The sequence below is a fragment of the Trachemys scripta genome, chromosome 10, assembly GCF_013100865.1.
Source record: "Trachemys scripta elegans isolate TJP31775 chromosome 10, CAS_Tse_1.0, whole genome shotgun sequence".
Classification (NCBI taxonomy): Eukaryota; Metazoa; Chordata; order Testudines; family Emydidae; genus Trachemys; species Trachemys scripta.
The window spans coordinates 39,082,681-39,095,672 of NC_048307.1; the positions used below are offsets into that span (position 1 = coordinate 39,082,681).

Below are 12,992 nucleotides of genomic sequence, written 5' to 3' on the forward strand. Positions count from 1 at the left end.
ACCATTATACAGACACATAGCAAGATACAGTCTCTGCCCGAAAGTGCTTGCAGTAGAGAAGACAGGCAAAGGATTTGAGGGGAAACCAAGGCACAGAGCAGGGATGTGACTTGCCAAGTAGCAGAGACAGGAATAGAACCAGTCACAGTTTAGTGCCCTATCCATTCTACCTCCTGTTTCTTTGTTTTTTAAACAAAACAAAAAAAATATAATAAAACTACTGTGTTGTTCTATAGTTCTTTCCACCCAAAGAACTCAAAGCAGGCAGGGATATATAAGGAGCACTTCACACCTGTATTGAAATACCTTTGATATGAAACACAGCAGTTGCTAAGCTGTAGCGTTACTGTGTGCTGTTAGTTGAAGTCCAGAAAACTGTAGCTGTATCTGATTTAAACTATAGGTAAGATTTTGGAAGGCAAACACTAATTACCTGCTTTGGAATTTGGTCCGTACACACTTAATGCTGACAAAGAATGCCAGGGGATCATTAATGAGAACAAATGGCTAGGATCTTGGTTTGCCATCTTATCTCAAAGGTGCTAAGAGGTTTAAGAAAGAAGAATAATCTTTAGGTTTTTTTAAATGGGGTCTCCCGTCCAAGGACTGACCCAGCCCAACTCTGAGTAGTTTGAGAAAGTGCATACATTAAGCTAGTAGGGCTTGCAGTCTACCAGCCAGCAAGTCTTCCCCAGTGTTCTATTGTAATATAGGTTGAGTCTTTGACTAGGGAAAGGAGGGAGAGAAATATCTGCCCAGGTTGGTCCCCCAAAATTGTGAATCTGCAGCCAGGCTCCATAACAAACAGTGAAATCCACACAGTTACAGCCTGGCAGGAAAAACTAGTTCAGTCATTCACTAGATATTCACATATGATCCAAAAGAGGGACCAAGTCATTTATTTGGAAACCTTTTGGAGGCTACTGATTCTGTTAAATCTCTGCTGTAAAAACAACCAAACTTTTCCAAAGTAGTTCCAAAGCTTTTGGAGCAGTAAGAGTGTAACAATATGCATACTTCTCCATTCTTTGCACTATCGCACTGGTAAGCAAGCAAAAATCTCAGCAGGAGGTGGAAGGGTCTTTAATCCACACTGAACCAGTGACAGTCATTTGACCTGTTTTTGCTCCTTTGTAGTTAACTCATCTGTAGAATTGCACATAGGCAAAAACACTGAGAAACAGATGCTGCCACTGAACTATCTTGCGGATGTTTTTTAAAGTGCCCATGGTGCTGCCATCTGTAGGTCTAGCTCTCCTATCTGCAAAGGTATTTTCACAGCAGTTAGGTTGTCTCTCATCATATAGAACCATAGGTTTCAAAGGGACCGCAAGGGTAAAATAGTCTAACCCCTTACCAAGATACAGGATTTGTTGTGTCTAAACCATCCAAGACAGATGGCAATCCAGCCTCCTTCCATGTTGGTACTTCAGCATGGCTTGGAGGCCTCAGTCGGGCCCCACTGTCCTAGGCACTTAGGGTGACAGATGTCCCGATTTTATAGGGACAGTCCCGATTTTTGGGTCGTTTTCTTATATAGGCTCCTATTACCCTCCACCCCCTGTCCCGATTTTTCACATTTGCTGTCTGGTCACCCTATAGGCACTGTACCCACACAATGAAAAGGTGTTCCAAGCCCCAGGGCTCTTATAGTAACTGCTTGACAAACCTTGCTTTGCTCTCAGCTCTGAACAATGTTTGTGGTTTTAAATGGCTCCTTGGCATGGGAGTTCTGCAACCTCACAACAAAATCATGTCAAAGAGCAATTTGGCTCATGTATTAAAGCAGGCTGATCAGAGGCTTTTTATTTTGAGGCTTTCACTTGAGTTATTTTCCTATGAAAGCAGGCAGCATGGTGTATTTGGAAAGGATCAGCTACTGCTGCATCTGATTTTATTGTTCACTATTGATATTATTATGAAGTGCAAAACAGGTTGGGACGACAGGGAATCAAGAAACTGCAAGTGGCAGAGGTCTGTAACTCTCACTTGTCCCTGTAACACTGCAGGGAGTAAGATCACTGTTTAATTCTAGGGGGCAGCTTTGATCTTCCAAGGGGACATGCCATAAAAATGAGAAAAAGTAAACAAACTCCAGCACTTTCAGTTCTTTACTCCTTTCTCCCCACCTCCACCTTGCAAAGAAACAATGAGAAGCCTGCAGCCCAAGGATGCAATAAAACAATCAGCACACCAAGTAAAACCCACCACTACGGAGCACAGAGAAGCTGGGGTAGCCAGCAGGAGGGTTTATGTGGTGCAGAGACCATAACTTATGCCGGAGGACACAAGATGCTGTCCCTCACAGAGACACGGTTTGGGAGGATGGATGTTGTTCTTTCAGACTGGATTTAAGTTAAAACCTTGTAAGCTTTCATCTAGCTAGCTTTGAGGGAGATACTTTCCCCCTCTGATAGCAATCAGGGGATGGGGGACAGAACCCAAACCATCACCTCCTTAGGGGAAAGCAATCTATTTTCCCCAGAGGCTCTGTGAAACTTAAATTCAACTGACTAAAAATGGCAGCCACAAGAATTGGAATTTTCCTTTTCTCAAACATAAAGTTGGAAATCCAATATTGCCTTGGGCACAGGTTAGTAAGAAAAATGCAAACTTCTGGTTAAAAGCTCCTCTCCTTTACACCATTGACTTCAGTGGGTTTACTCCTGATTGACACCAGGATAAGTGAGAACAAAATCAGGCCCCCTCTCTTGATACTTATAGCGGCTCAGTCAGAACATGCACTATCCCATCCACCAGCTCCTTTCTTAGAGTGACACCCTAACCCCGGCTGCACCAGCCTTTTATTCATTAATACCCATCCAGCCATCCAAACTCCCACTGAAGACAATGGGGCTGGAGGATCTGAGGCTGCATTATTAACAGAAAGTTATCTGAGTTTCTGGACAAAGCAGATAGTTTCCCACCATAGGGCACATTTAGCACTGTGCGATCTCTGGCGATCCTTGCCAATGGTTACTTATTTTTAATTGAGGACCGAAGTCCGTACCTCCCCCTCCAGCTGCACTGGTCTTCTGAGTAACTGCAAAGGACCGTGTCCAGGACACCAAGGCAAAGAGCCCACAGTACCAAAGGCATCTTCTCTGAGATCTCGTCTCCCAAGAAAGCAGAAGGAGGAGGAATCAAATGCCAGAGACTAGTGTAAATCCTTCCCCAACAGACACCATGCTGGAATGTGCGTGGGGAATTAACGCCTGCATGTCTCCGCCATCCATCTCCCCAGGCCTCCGCCGCAAAAGTTGTCAGGATGCAAAGCAGGATTTCCCTCCTTCTTCCTGCTAGTCCGGAGTGATGCTGTGATTCAGAGTCAGGGGGAAAGCAGTGGAGATGAAAGTGACCAAGAGGCTTATAGTGAAATTGACTAAGGTGTCCACAGATTGCTGGTCAAATTCAACTACGGTGGACTAAGGGGTGAATGCGCGGGGGACGGGGGGGGGAGGGAGATGATTTGTGATTCTCCAATCGGAGCAGGGCTCGGAAACTTTTAGCCAATCGGAGCCGAGAGAAGGATGAGGCGTGGGCTCCCTTTCCCCATCAACAACTAGAATTTGAGGAAAATATAATGAAATAGAAAAAAAAAAAAAAGAATGAAAAAGCTGATTTGAAGTGATTGTTGTCCAGATGCGAGGAGTTCAGCACACAGACAGCTGCTGGTGTGCACAGTGATTTGAGAGAAGGAGGATGTTTAATTTTTGAGAACGGTTTGGGGAAATATATATATACTGCTGATTGATTAAATGGTAAAATATACATGAACACAACTTGTAAACAAACCCCTTTCTCTTACACATATACACAACATGAATAATACACTGAATCAATGAGCCTTTTGCACATAGGATCTGACCTCCCGAGGACTAATATTTATCTTGGAAAATGTGATTGTCAAATCTGTGGTTCTGAGGTGAGCTAAACAGGAAATGCCAGCTTGGGTAGATCTAATCAGGATGCAGGTTGTTTGAATTATAAATGGTATTTACAATATAAGTTAAGTAATATCAAATTATGCATAAAGGGCCAAATTTCATGTCCCTGCTCAGTTTTTACTTCATCCTTATTCAGAGCATGAAGCCAATGGAGCTGTGTACAATCTTAAGAAAGGTTCTTATAATTTGAGCATCTAACTTTGTAACAGGATTTTTGCCTGACTTAGAACTTCAAAATTTGGCTCACTGTGTATCTGAGCCAACCCTTTTTTTGTCTGTAGCAATGCAATAGAATTGCATTACAGGTTTGTTAAGAGCTCTGAAAACATACAGGGAATGCGTTCCTCATTACCCGGTTGTTGCTGTTATTAGCCTGTTCATCAGCATAGCATAAAACTTCTTTCTTTCTTTCTTTCTTTCTTTCTTTCTTTCTTTCTTTCTTTCTTTCTTTCTTTCTTTCTTTCTTTCTTTGCAAAAGCCGTTCCTAATGATTTTATTTTTTTCAGATGCTATTGTCCCAGGTCCACAAGCCCTGCAATTAATTAAATTTCCATTGGAGTGATAGCCCGCCAAAATGTTTGAAATAAACATGGAACAATTTCAATGCAATGATACAAGCAAGAGAACAAAGTCTCTAGGGAGAGGGTGGAGCAAAATGGAAATGAGGGATTGTAAATTTGGATGGAAGAAAGAAAGAAACGGAAGGGGGGTTGGGGTAGGGAAAAGGAGGCTGAAATCTGGATTCAGAGCCCTCAGGCCATGAAATGATACTGAAAGAAGTCAATCTGTTGGAATCCATAGAAAATGAGTCCAATCTGAAAGTGGTGGCATGGTCCATTATTATGCTCTTGTCTGATAATAAACCAGCAGCAGAAGAAGTTTAAGGTGGAACAAGTCCTGGGGGAAAGCTTGTGAGTAGAAAGGAGCTAGAGGAGAGATGCACACAGAAGGATACTGTTGTTAAATTAGTGTTAAATTAAATTAAATTAAATTAAATACCGAGGTATGCCAGAGACACCACCCCAGTCACAGTGACTGTCAGCCCAGAAGTTGGCATGTTTGTTGGGTAAGATCTTTTCAGTGGATGGATCCGATCAAGGTTTCCTTCAGTGTGTAAAACCCATTTCACGTTCATTTGTCTGGGTTTATATATGGCCCACATCCCCATAGAATCTGAGCACCTCACAATCATTAAAGAATTTTATCCTCACAACAGCCCTGTGAGAGTGGGATGTGTTATCTAGCCACTGTTTGATCAATGGGGAAACGGGGGTTAGGGTGGATTAAATTATTTGCTTAAGGTCACAAAGGAAGTGTACAGCTGAGCCAGAAGTCTCCTAGTCCCAGGATCCTATCCATTAGACTAGACCACCCTTTCCCTCCTTCTATTAATAGGGCTTGACAGTTTAGGTAACCTGTACCCAGCTTAGAACAGCCAGAGCTGCAAAGCTTGGATTCAGAGCCAAACATTTCCCAAGTTTTCGGGGAAGGGATTTTGGTTCAGACTTATTTAAGAGAGGAATTATTTAGCAGCCTCAGCCAAGGATGCCACTGACACAGCCCTTGGCAGTGCCCCTTGGGATAATTGGCTTGTTGGCCAAACCTTAATGAGTACTACTGGTTTAGCTCATGTGCCTGATGAAAACATTGTCTATATCAATACTGTCGTTTGTCTTCAAGCAGGTATATTTTGCAACAGGCTGTGACAACCTACCACTTTAAGGTTATCACAGCAGCTGCTCCTTCCTTCACTGTGATGGCAAGCAGAGAATTCAGACCTCCTGCTCCAAAACCACAAGCCCTCTACCACTTGTGCTGAAGGTGAGTTTCTCTTAGCGGTATAGGGCCTATGGTATATCATTGAGAAGTTCTGATTTCATCCACTAGATGGCAGAAGCACATATACATTGTGGCTAGTTAATCACAGTATTTTCATTTCACAATTGCATACTACAGCCAATGTAAAATACTAAATAATTTAAAAGCTATGAAAAGATCACACTTAACATGCATATACTTACATCCTCAAACATTACTTTTTACAAATGAGACCTCATATAACAGAGGTATACATTAGCCTCATTTTACTGATGGGGAAGCTGAAACTAAGAGAGCTTAAGGGTATGTCTACACTGCAATTAGACACCTGCAGCTGGCCCGTGACGACTGACTCATGCTCATGGGACTTGGCCTAAGGGGCTTTTAATTGTAGTGTGTGGACATTTGGGCTCAGGTTGGAGCCTGGGTTCTAGGACCCTGCGAGGTCGGAGGGTCCCAGAGCTCAGGCTTCAGCCCAAGCCTGAACATCTACATTGCAATTAAACAGCCCTGGAGCCTGAGCCTCGTGAGCCCGGGTCAGCTGGCATGGGCCAGCTGCGGGTATCTCATTGCAGCATAGCCATACCCGAAGTGACTTGCTGAAGGTCACAGTACAAAGGCAGTGGGAGAGTGGGGTTAAATGCCAGAAGCTTATGAATGAGTGTCCTGTGTTCAACTTCAATCAACTTGATAATGCTGCCCCACGAACGAGCCCCATGGCTCAGGGTTATGCCCCTCCATCCCTCCTCAAGTTCCTAAGCATGTCTCTATTAAACCTGAGGTGGGAGAGGGCTGTGACAGGACTAATGCTGCCTTCTGGGCCAAGTCGCTCCTCCAAGCAAATGAACATGGCTGAGGTACAGCCCTTTTTTAATGCAAATGCTGACAGGTCCTGGAGCTATAGTGGCTCTGAAATGATCTGTACACACTAGGCATGAGGCAGTGATGCCCAGAGAAAAGTCCCTCTTCCTGTGATCTCACTGACCTCTGGGAGATCCTTTGGGCCACACCATGTCTAAGACAGAGAAGAGTTTCTACATCAAACTGATTTTTTTCAATGGGTCCGCCTGTCTCTGTGCTACTCCGTGTTACAGGAGGAGCTGTTGAGGCCTTGCTTAGTGCTGACCAGAGTATTTGTAACAAAAATCCCCCCACTCTCCCAGAGGCGGATTATAGTTTTGTGGGACCCTGGGCCAGAGCAACTGGGGGCCCCTCCCCACCCCTTCCACCTGCAGTCCCCCTCCCTCCTCCCTGCACTCCTGCTGGGGAAATGGGGTCAGGACACAGGGACTTGCACCACTCTGCCTGCCTGGCGCTCTTGCCGGGGAACAGGTTCAGGGTGTGGGAGCTTCCCCCGTTTCCTGGCAGGAGCGCTGGCCAGGCAGAGTGGGACAAGCCCCTGCACCCTGACTCTGCTCCCCAGTAGGAGCGCCGGGCAGGCAGAGTGGGTCAGGGCGCCGGGGTGCCCATTTTTCTGGGGCCCCGCAATTGGCCATGTGGAACCCATCGGGTTTGCTCCATTTAGTCTGAAGGAAGAGGAGCTCCATGGGTGATGAGGTGCTGGACAAGCCGGCTGCTGCTCCGGTTTTAGGTTCCTCCTGCAGATGTTTTATTTTAGACTGTAGTACTGTGTCCCCCTGGGAGAACATTTGCCCAGGCTCCCCAAGTAAACACTAGCCCCGCTGCTATGTGGTGACACCCACTGGGGTCTGTAAGCCTCCATTGTCAGAGTGTAATCCCCCTCCCGCGCCCCCCTAGTTCGTTGCTGAGTCGCCTATTGTGTCCGGTATTCCCAGACGGCAGCCTGTAACCAGGGCTCTTTCATTAGCTATTTAACCTCTGGCCCGGAGCTGATACAGCTGTGCTATTCAGGGGCTAGGCAGCACTCCTGCCTCCTGGCATTTCCCTTGTCACAAGCAGGCAGCTACCTTTATTTGAAAGCAGCCATGCAACAGGAGCTGCAGTCACCTCCACAAGTCCCTGTCACCAGGGCCGGCTCTAACTTTTTTGCCGCACCAGGCAAAAAAAAAGAGCGCCGCCCCACCGTAACACCCACCCCCAGCACTGCGCCGTCATGCCGCCCCCCAGTGCCGCGCCGGGCCGCTGAAACCCGCTCCCCCAGCGCCGCACGGGGCCACCCAAACCCCTCCCCGCCCAGTGCCAGGCCGGGCCGGGCTGGGCCGCCCAAATCCCCGGAGCACCGGGCCGCCGAAACCCCTGCCCCCCCCGAGCGCCGGGCCGGGCCGCCCAAACCCCACCCCGCGCATTGCGCCGGACCGGACTGCCCAAACCCCCAGAGTGCCGCACCAGGCTGGGCCGGCCAAACCCCCTGAGTGCTGCACCACGCTGCTGAAGCCCCCCGTCCCCCCCTCCCCAGCGCCGCGCTGCCAAAACACCCCTGTGCTGCCCAGCCAAAACAAAAACAAAAACAAAAAAACAGTTTTTTTTTTACCCCTCGAGCGCCCCCCCGCCTCCCCAACATTGGCCGCCCCTTCTGAGGTGCCGCCCCAAGCATGTGCTTGGTCGGCTGGTGCCTAGAGCCGGCCCTGCCTTTCACACTGTCACGTACACCCAGGCACCCACAACAACCTGCACAAAAATGCTCTCTGGTTTTCTCCTGATCTCATGCAATCCTAGCTTCTGTTTGAATGTTCTGGTGGGCCTGGGCATGTGGACATGGCCCTTCCCTCAGCCACCTGCCCTACCCATAAACACAAGCATCAAGGCTGGTGATTTGTGATCTGCAGGGCTAAGCCCCCACCCCCTTCATTCTGATCTGGGTCTCCTGGGTCCTTGCTTAACAGCCTCTCTGAACCTGAGATTCCCCCACTCCATTCAGACCATCCCTGACGAAGGGATGGGCCTAGCTGAATCGTGTACAAGGATGGATTTATGTCTCACGCATGGTCCAGAAAGGCATGAGAATCTGGGCCTTTCAAGAATAGTCGTTGACATAGGGTTGTCAACTTTCTGATTGCAGAAAACCGAACACCCCTGCCCTGCACCCTCCCGATGCCCCACCCCTGCCATATCCCTTCTCTGCAGTCCTGCGCCCACTCACTTCATCCCCCCTCCCTCCATTGCTCACTCTCCCCCACCCTTGCTCATTTTCACGGGCTGGACAGGGGGTTGGGGTGCAGGAGGGTGTGAGAGCTCTGGGGTTGGGCCAGAAATTAGGGGTTCAGAGTGTGGGTGGGGGCTCTGGGCTGGGGCAGCTGGATAAGGTGTAGGAGGGGGTACGGACTCTGGGCTGGGGGTGTGGGCTCTGGGGTGGGGCCAGAAATGAGGGGTTCAGGGTGCTGGAGGAAGCTCCAGGCTGGGGCAGGGTGTTCGGGTGTTGGGGGTGAGAGCTCTAGCTGGGGGTGTAGGCTCTGGTGTCGGGCTGGGGCTGAGGGGTTCAAAGTATGGGAGATGGTGCAGTCTCTGGGAGGGAGTTTGGGTGTGGGAGGGAGCTCAGGGCTGGGGCAGGGGGCTGGGTGTGGGGGCGTGAGGAGTGTGGGATCTGGGAGAGAGTTAGGGTGCTGGAGGGGATTCCAACCTGGAGCAGGGGGTTGGGGTGCAGGAGGGGGTTCAGGGTGCAGGTGCCGGGTGTTGCTTCCTTCAGGCAGCTCCTGGAAATGGCCGGCATTTCCCTCCAGCTCCTAGGTGGAGGGGAGGCCAGATGGCTCTACGTGCTGCCCTCATCCACAGGCATCGCCCCCGCAGCTTTCGTTGGCCATGGTTCCCAGCCAATGGGAGCTGCAGAGCCAGCACTCAGGGCGGAGGGCAAAGTGTGGTGCCCCCATGGCTGTGCCTCTGCTTAGGAGCCAGAGGATATGCTGACCACTTCAAGGAACCACATGGAGCCAGGGAATGCAGGGAGCCTGCCTCAGCCCTGCTGCGCTGTCAACCAGACTTTTAATGGCCTGGTAAGCGGTGCTGAGCAGAGCCGGCAGGGTCTCTTTTCGACTGGGTGTTCCCATCAAAAACTGGATGCTGAGCAACCCTATATTGACATTAAAGTAACATCTGAGCAGGACCCAGTGTGCTACGCATGGTACATGCACATAGTAAGAGACAAGCCTTTGCTCTAAGAGTTTCTGATCTAAAGAGGCAGGGCAGACAATGTGTGGGAGAAAGGAATGAGTATTATTCTCCAGTCTACAAGTGGAGAATTGAGATGCAGAGCGATTAAGGCACAGACTCTCAAAATTACTGATGAGCTGAACTCCCATTGATTTAAATGAGAGATAAGTGCCTAAATACCTCTGAGGAGCTGGGCTGAAGTGACTGTCCCACGGTCCCACAGGGATCGTGTGGTAGAGTGCAGTCCATGCGGGGCTCTAACCAATGGCAGATTAATGCACGAGCCCATGGGTCCCGTGCCCAGGGGCTCTGGCCAATTTGGAGGCCCCAGAACTAGTGTGGGGGCGGGGTGCACTGGTGCCAGAACTGTGGTCCCACCCCCTGCTCCTCCTCTTTCCCCCAGGGCTCTGCTCCCTCCTCCTCCTCTCCCCCTGTTTTCCCCCTGAGGTCCTGCCCCCTGGCCAGGCTGGAAGCCAGAGCCAGGCTGTGATAAGAGCCACCCAGGGAGCCCGTGCTGCTGTGGGGAGCTCCAGCTTCCAGCCTGGCCAGGGTGTGGGGCACCACGGCGAATGTGCTGCTAGCAGGGTCTGCGCTTCATGGCAGGGAAGCTGATCACCGTATCAGCTCCACTGCCACAAAGGGCAGCCCTTGCCGGCACCGCCACTTCTCACCAGCCTGAGGTCAATACTCCCATGTTAAAAAGTGGGCAGGCTTGGCCCCCCTGCCCTCCCCCAGTTCCAGCACCTCTGAGCCCCCAAGGTGTGGGAGGCTCAACTGCTCTTTGTGACCAGGGCCCCAGTACAACTTAATCCACCTCTGGCCCTAACCACAAGACCACCTATTGGTCAACATTGGGTGTGCCCTTTGGCACATAGTAACCTTTAGGTTGAAATGATCCCAATCAGTATTGAGTTGTTAAAGACAAGGATGCATAAAACCCCAGGTTCAAGCCTCTATGTCAGTTACACAAAATGTGTTTAGTAGAGTGATTGGGTAAGCAGATGGGCATGCAATTACCACTGACACTCAATGATGAAATAGCGTATCAAGGAGTGCTCAGTCCACTGACAACAGAGTGAAGTACAGCCTTATTACCCTGGCACCTAATGGATCCCTTTGGGTATTAATTGGAGCGCTCCTCAATTTAGCAAACCTACTCTTTTTCTACTAATTAATACTAATTAATATTAAACTACACTTTATCATAATTATATTTCTGCCCCTTTTTAATAGCTCTTTACATTACATGTATTTCAATTAACATCTGCACCAGTGCCCTTCCCATACTATAAATATAGATAGCATGTTAATAGAACATTCACAAGTCTTAATAATCCTGCTCAAACTAGTTATAACCTTAACATAACAGTAACATAACCCTGGGTCAGAGCCTTTCTAACTCTTACTTTGCCATAACACTGTATCTCCAATTTATCTCTAATTTTTTCACACTAGCAACTTTAATTTCCTATACTCCTCTACATCTAGGCTAATTATTTCCCAACCTGTGCCATCTTATAGGTTACATATGACATAACCACTTTGTGACAGTTTCTCCTGATTGGCCAGCTGAGTTGAGAATGCCTAGTGTTTGTATAGTGCTTTGAGATCCGCGCATGGAGGGCGTTAGGGGTGGAAGTTTGCATGAAATGCTTTCTGAGAACTGAGTTTGCCTTCCTCTGACAATGGATCTCCCAACCTTGATGCAGAGCCTAAGGATCGCCCTCTCTTGCAGTGAGCAGGGAAACCAGGTGCCATGTTCATTCAGTTCTGAGCTTCCTCATGTTGTCCAGTGTGAAGAGATCATCCGCTCTGAGTGGAAGAAGGGGGTCTAGTCATTGTGTTTGCTCAGTTCTGAGGTGCCTCCCTGCTTCTCTGATTGGATCTCTCTTCCTGGCCACCCAGGGCATGAACTGATCACGCCAACTGCTCAAATTCCACCACAGAGCAATTTGAGACCTCTTGAGATCCCTGATCTCTTAGGGAGGCACATATAGCTGGAAGTATATATAGAGCTTATCAAAGAAGAACCACAAGTAAGAAGGGCCAACTTATTGTTTATTGACCATGAACAGGTGCAGCTAACTCAGCAAAGTGAGCATCTGTCTGCAGTCTGGGAAAGAGCTAGTGAGTTATTTCCTCTGGGATGACCAGCCTCATGTCACCCGTATGGAGTGAAAAGTAGCTGTAAAACATGTTATTCACAGGGCTGGGAGCAGATGTGTTTCCATAGGTGAGTGTGGCCATGCCTCTCATACAGGGGAAGAAGTGTGTGCATTGTTCCAGCATTCCATTCCCAGAGTCCCACAGATGTGGTGGATTTCATCCAGCTAAGATGTGGAGGAGGCGCAGGACTGAGGTGTGATTGTTACATGCATTTACCACATTGGGGGATGGAGCTGCAGAAAGCTTCTGGCCAGGCTGCAGGAAGCCTCAGTTCCATGCTTGGATTTGTCACTGGCCTTGGGCAAGTCATTTAATCTCTCAGTGCTGCAATTTCCCCATCTCTGAAATGGGGGTAATGCTACCAATGTCCTTTGTAAAGTGCCTTGAAATCTATAGCGGGAGAGTGCTAGGTTAGAGCTAGGTATTACTGCAGCTGCTACTTCCTGGACCTGTGGGTGTCAGACAGGGTCAAACTTACCTTCTTCTTTATCAAAGGCCATCACGTGAGTTGTAAAGATGGGATACCTACATCCCGAGTAGCTCCTACATCCTCTGGCCCTCATTCAGGAAAATTCCTACTGAAAATCAATGAGAGATTAATACTGTCTAGGCTATAAACAAGCAGCTGCTGAAGACACTGGCCACATGGCAGCATGCTGACAGTTGTAGGTGAGCTAGCCAAACAGAGTCCTGCGGCTACTCCCTGCCAGCAGGTTAACATTTTGAAATGTCTGATGTTGGCAGCCCCTGCACTAAGGAGGAGTGGAGTGTGTGTGTGAGGTGGGACTGCAGCTAGTCCTAAGGAGATGGCAGTATCAGGAAGGGATGTGTTTGAAGGCAGAGTAGATATGAATATTCCATCAAGCTGGCCCTTATACATTATCCAGATCTTCAAAGAGAACTTAGCGCTAACTAAGCCAAGTTCTCTTTAGAGGGGCACGTTCCTTCCAGAAGCTACCACATGCATGGGGGGCGGGGGGCTGTGAGATGGCAGCT

The 12,992-nt window shown here is 48.7% G+C and overlaps 1 protein-coding gene across 1 annotated transcript in view; it reads right to left on the reverse strand.

Annotated features, from left to right (window-relative positions):
* METRN (meteorin, glial cell differentiation regulator) overlaps window positions 1-12,496 on the reverse strand; it is a 31,013-nt gene extending 18,517 nt beyond the window's left edge. The window contains exons 1-2 of the mRNA XM_034783712.1: window positions 12,475-12,496; window positions 3,011-3,401 (exon numbers count right to left, since the gene is read on the reverse strand). Of these exons, the coding sequence (XP_034639603.1) occupies window positions 3,011-3,401; window positions 12,475-12,496 (413 nt within the window). The remainder of the gene's footprint in view (window positions 1-3,010; window positions 3,402-12,474) is intronic.
* Window positions 12,497-12,992: the final 496 nt, after the last annotated feature.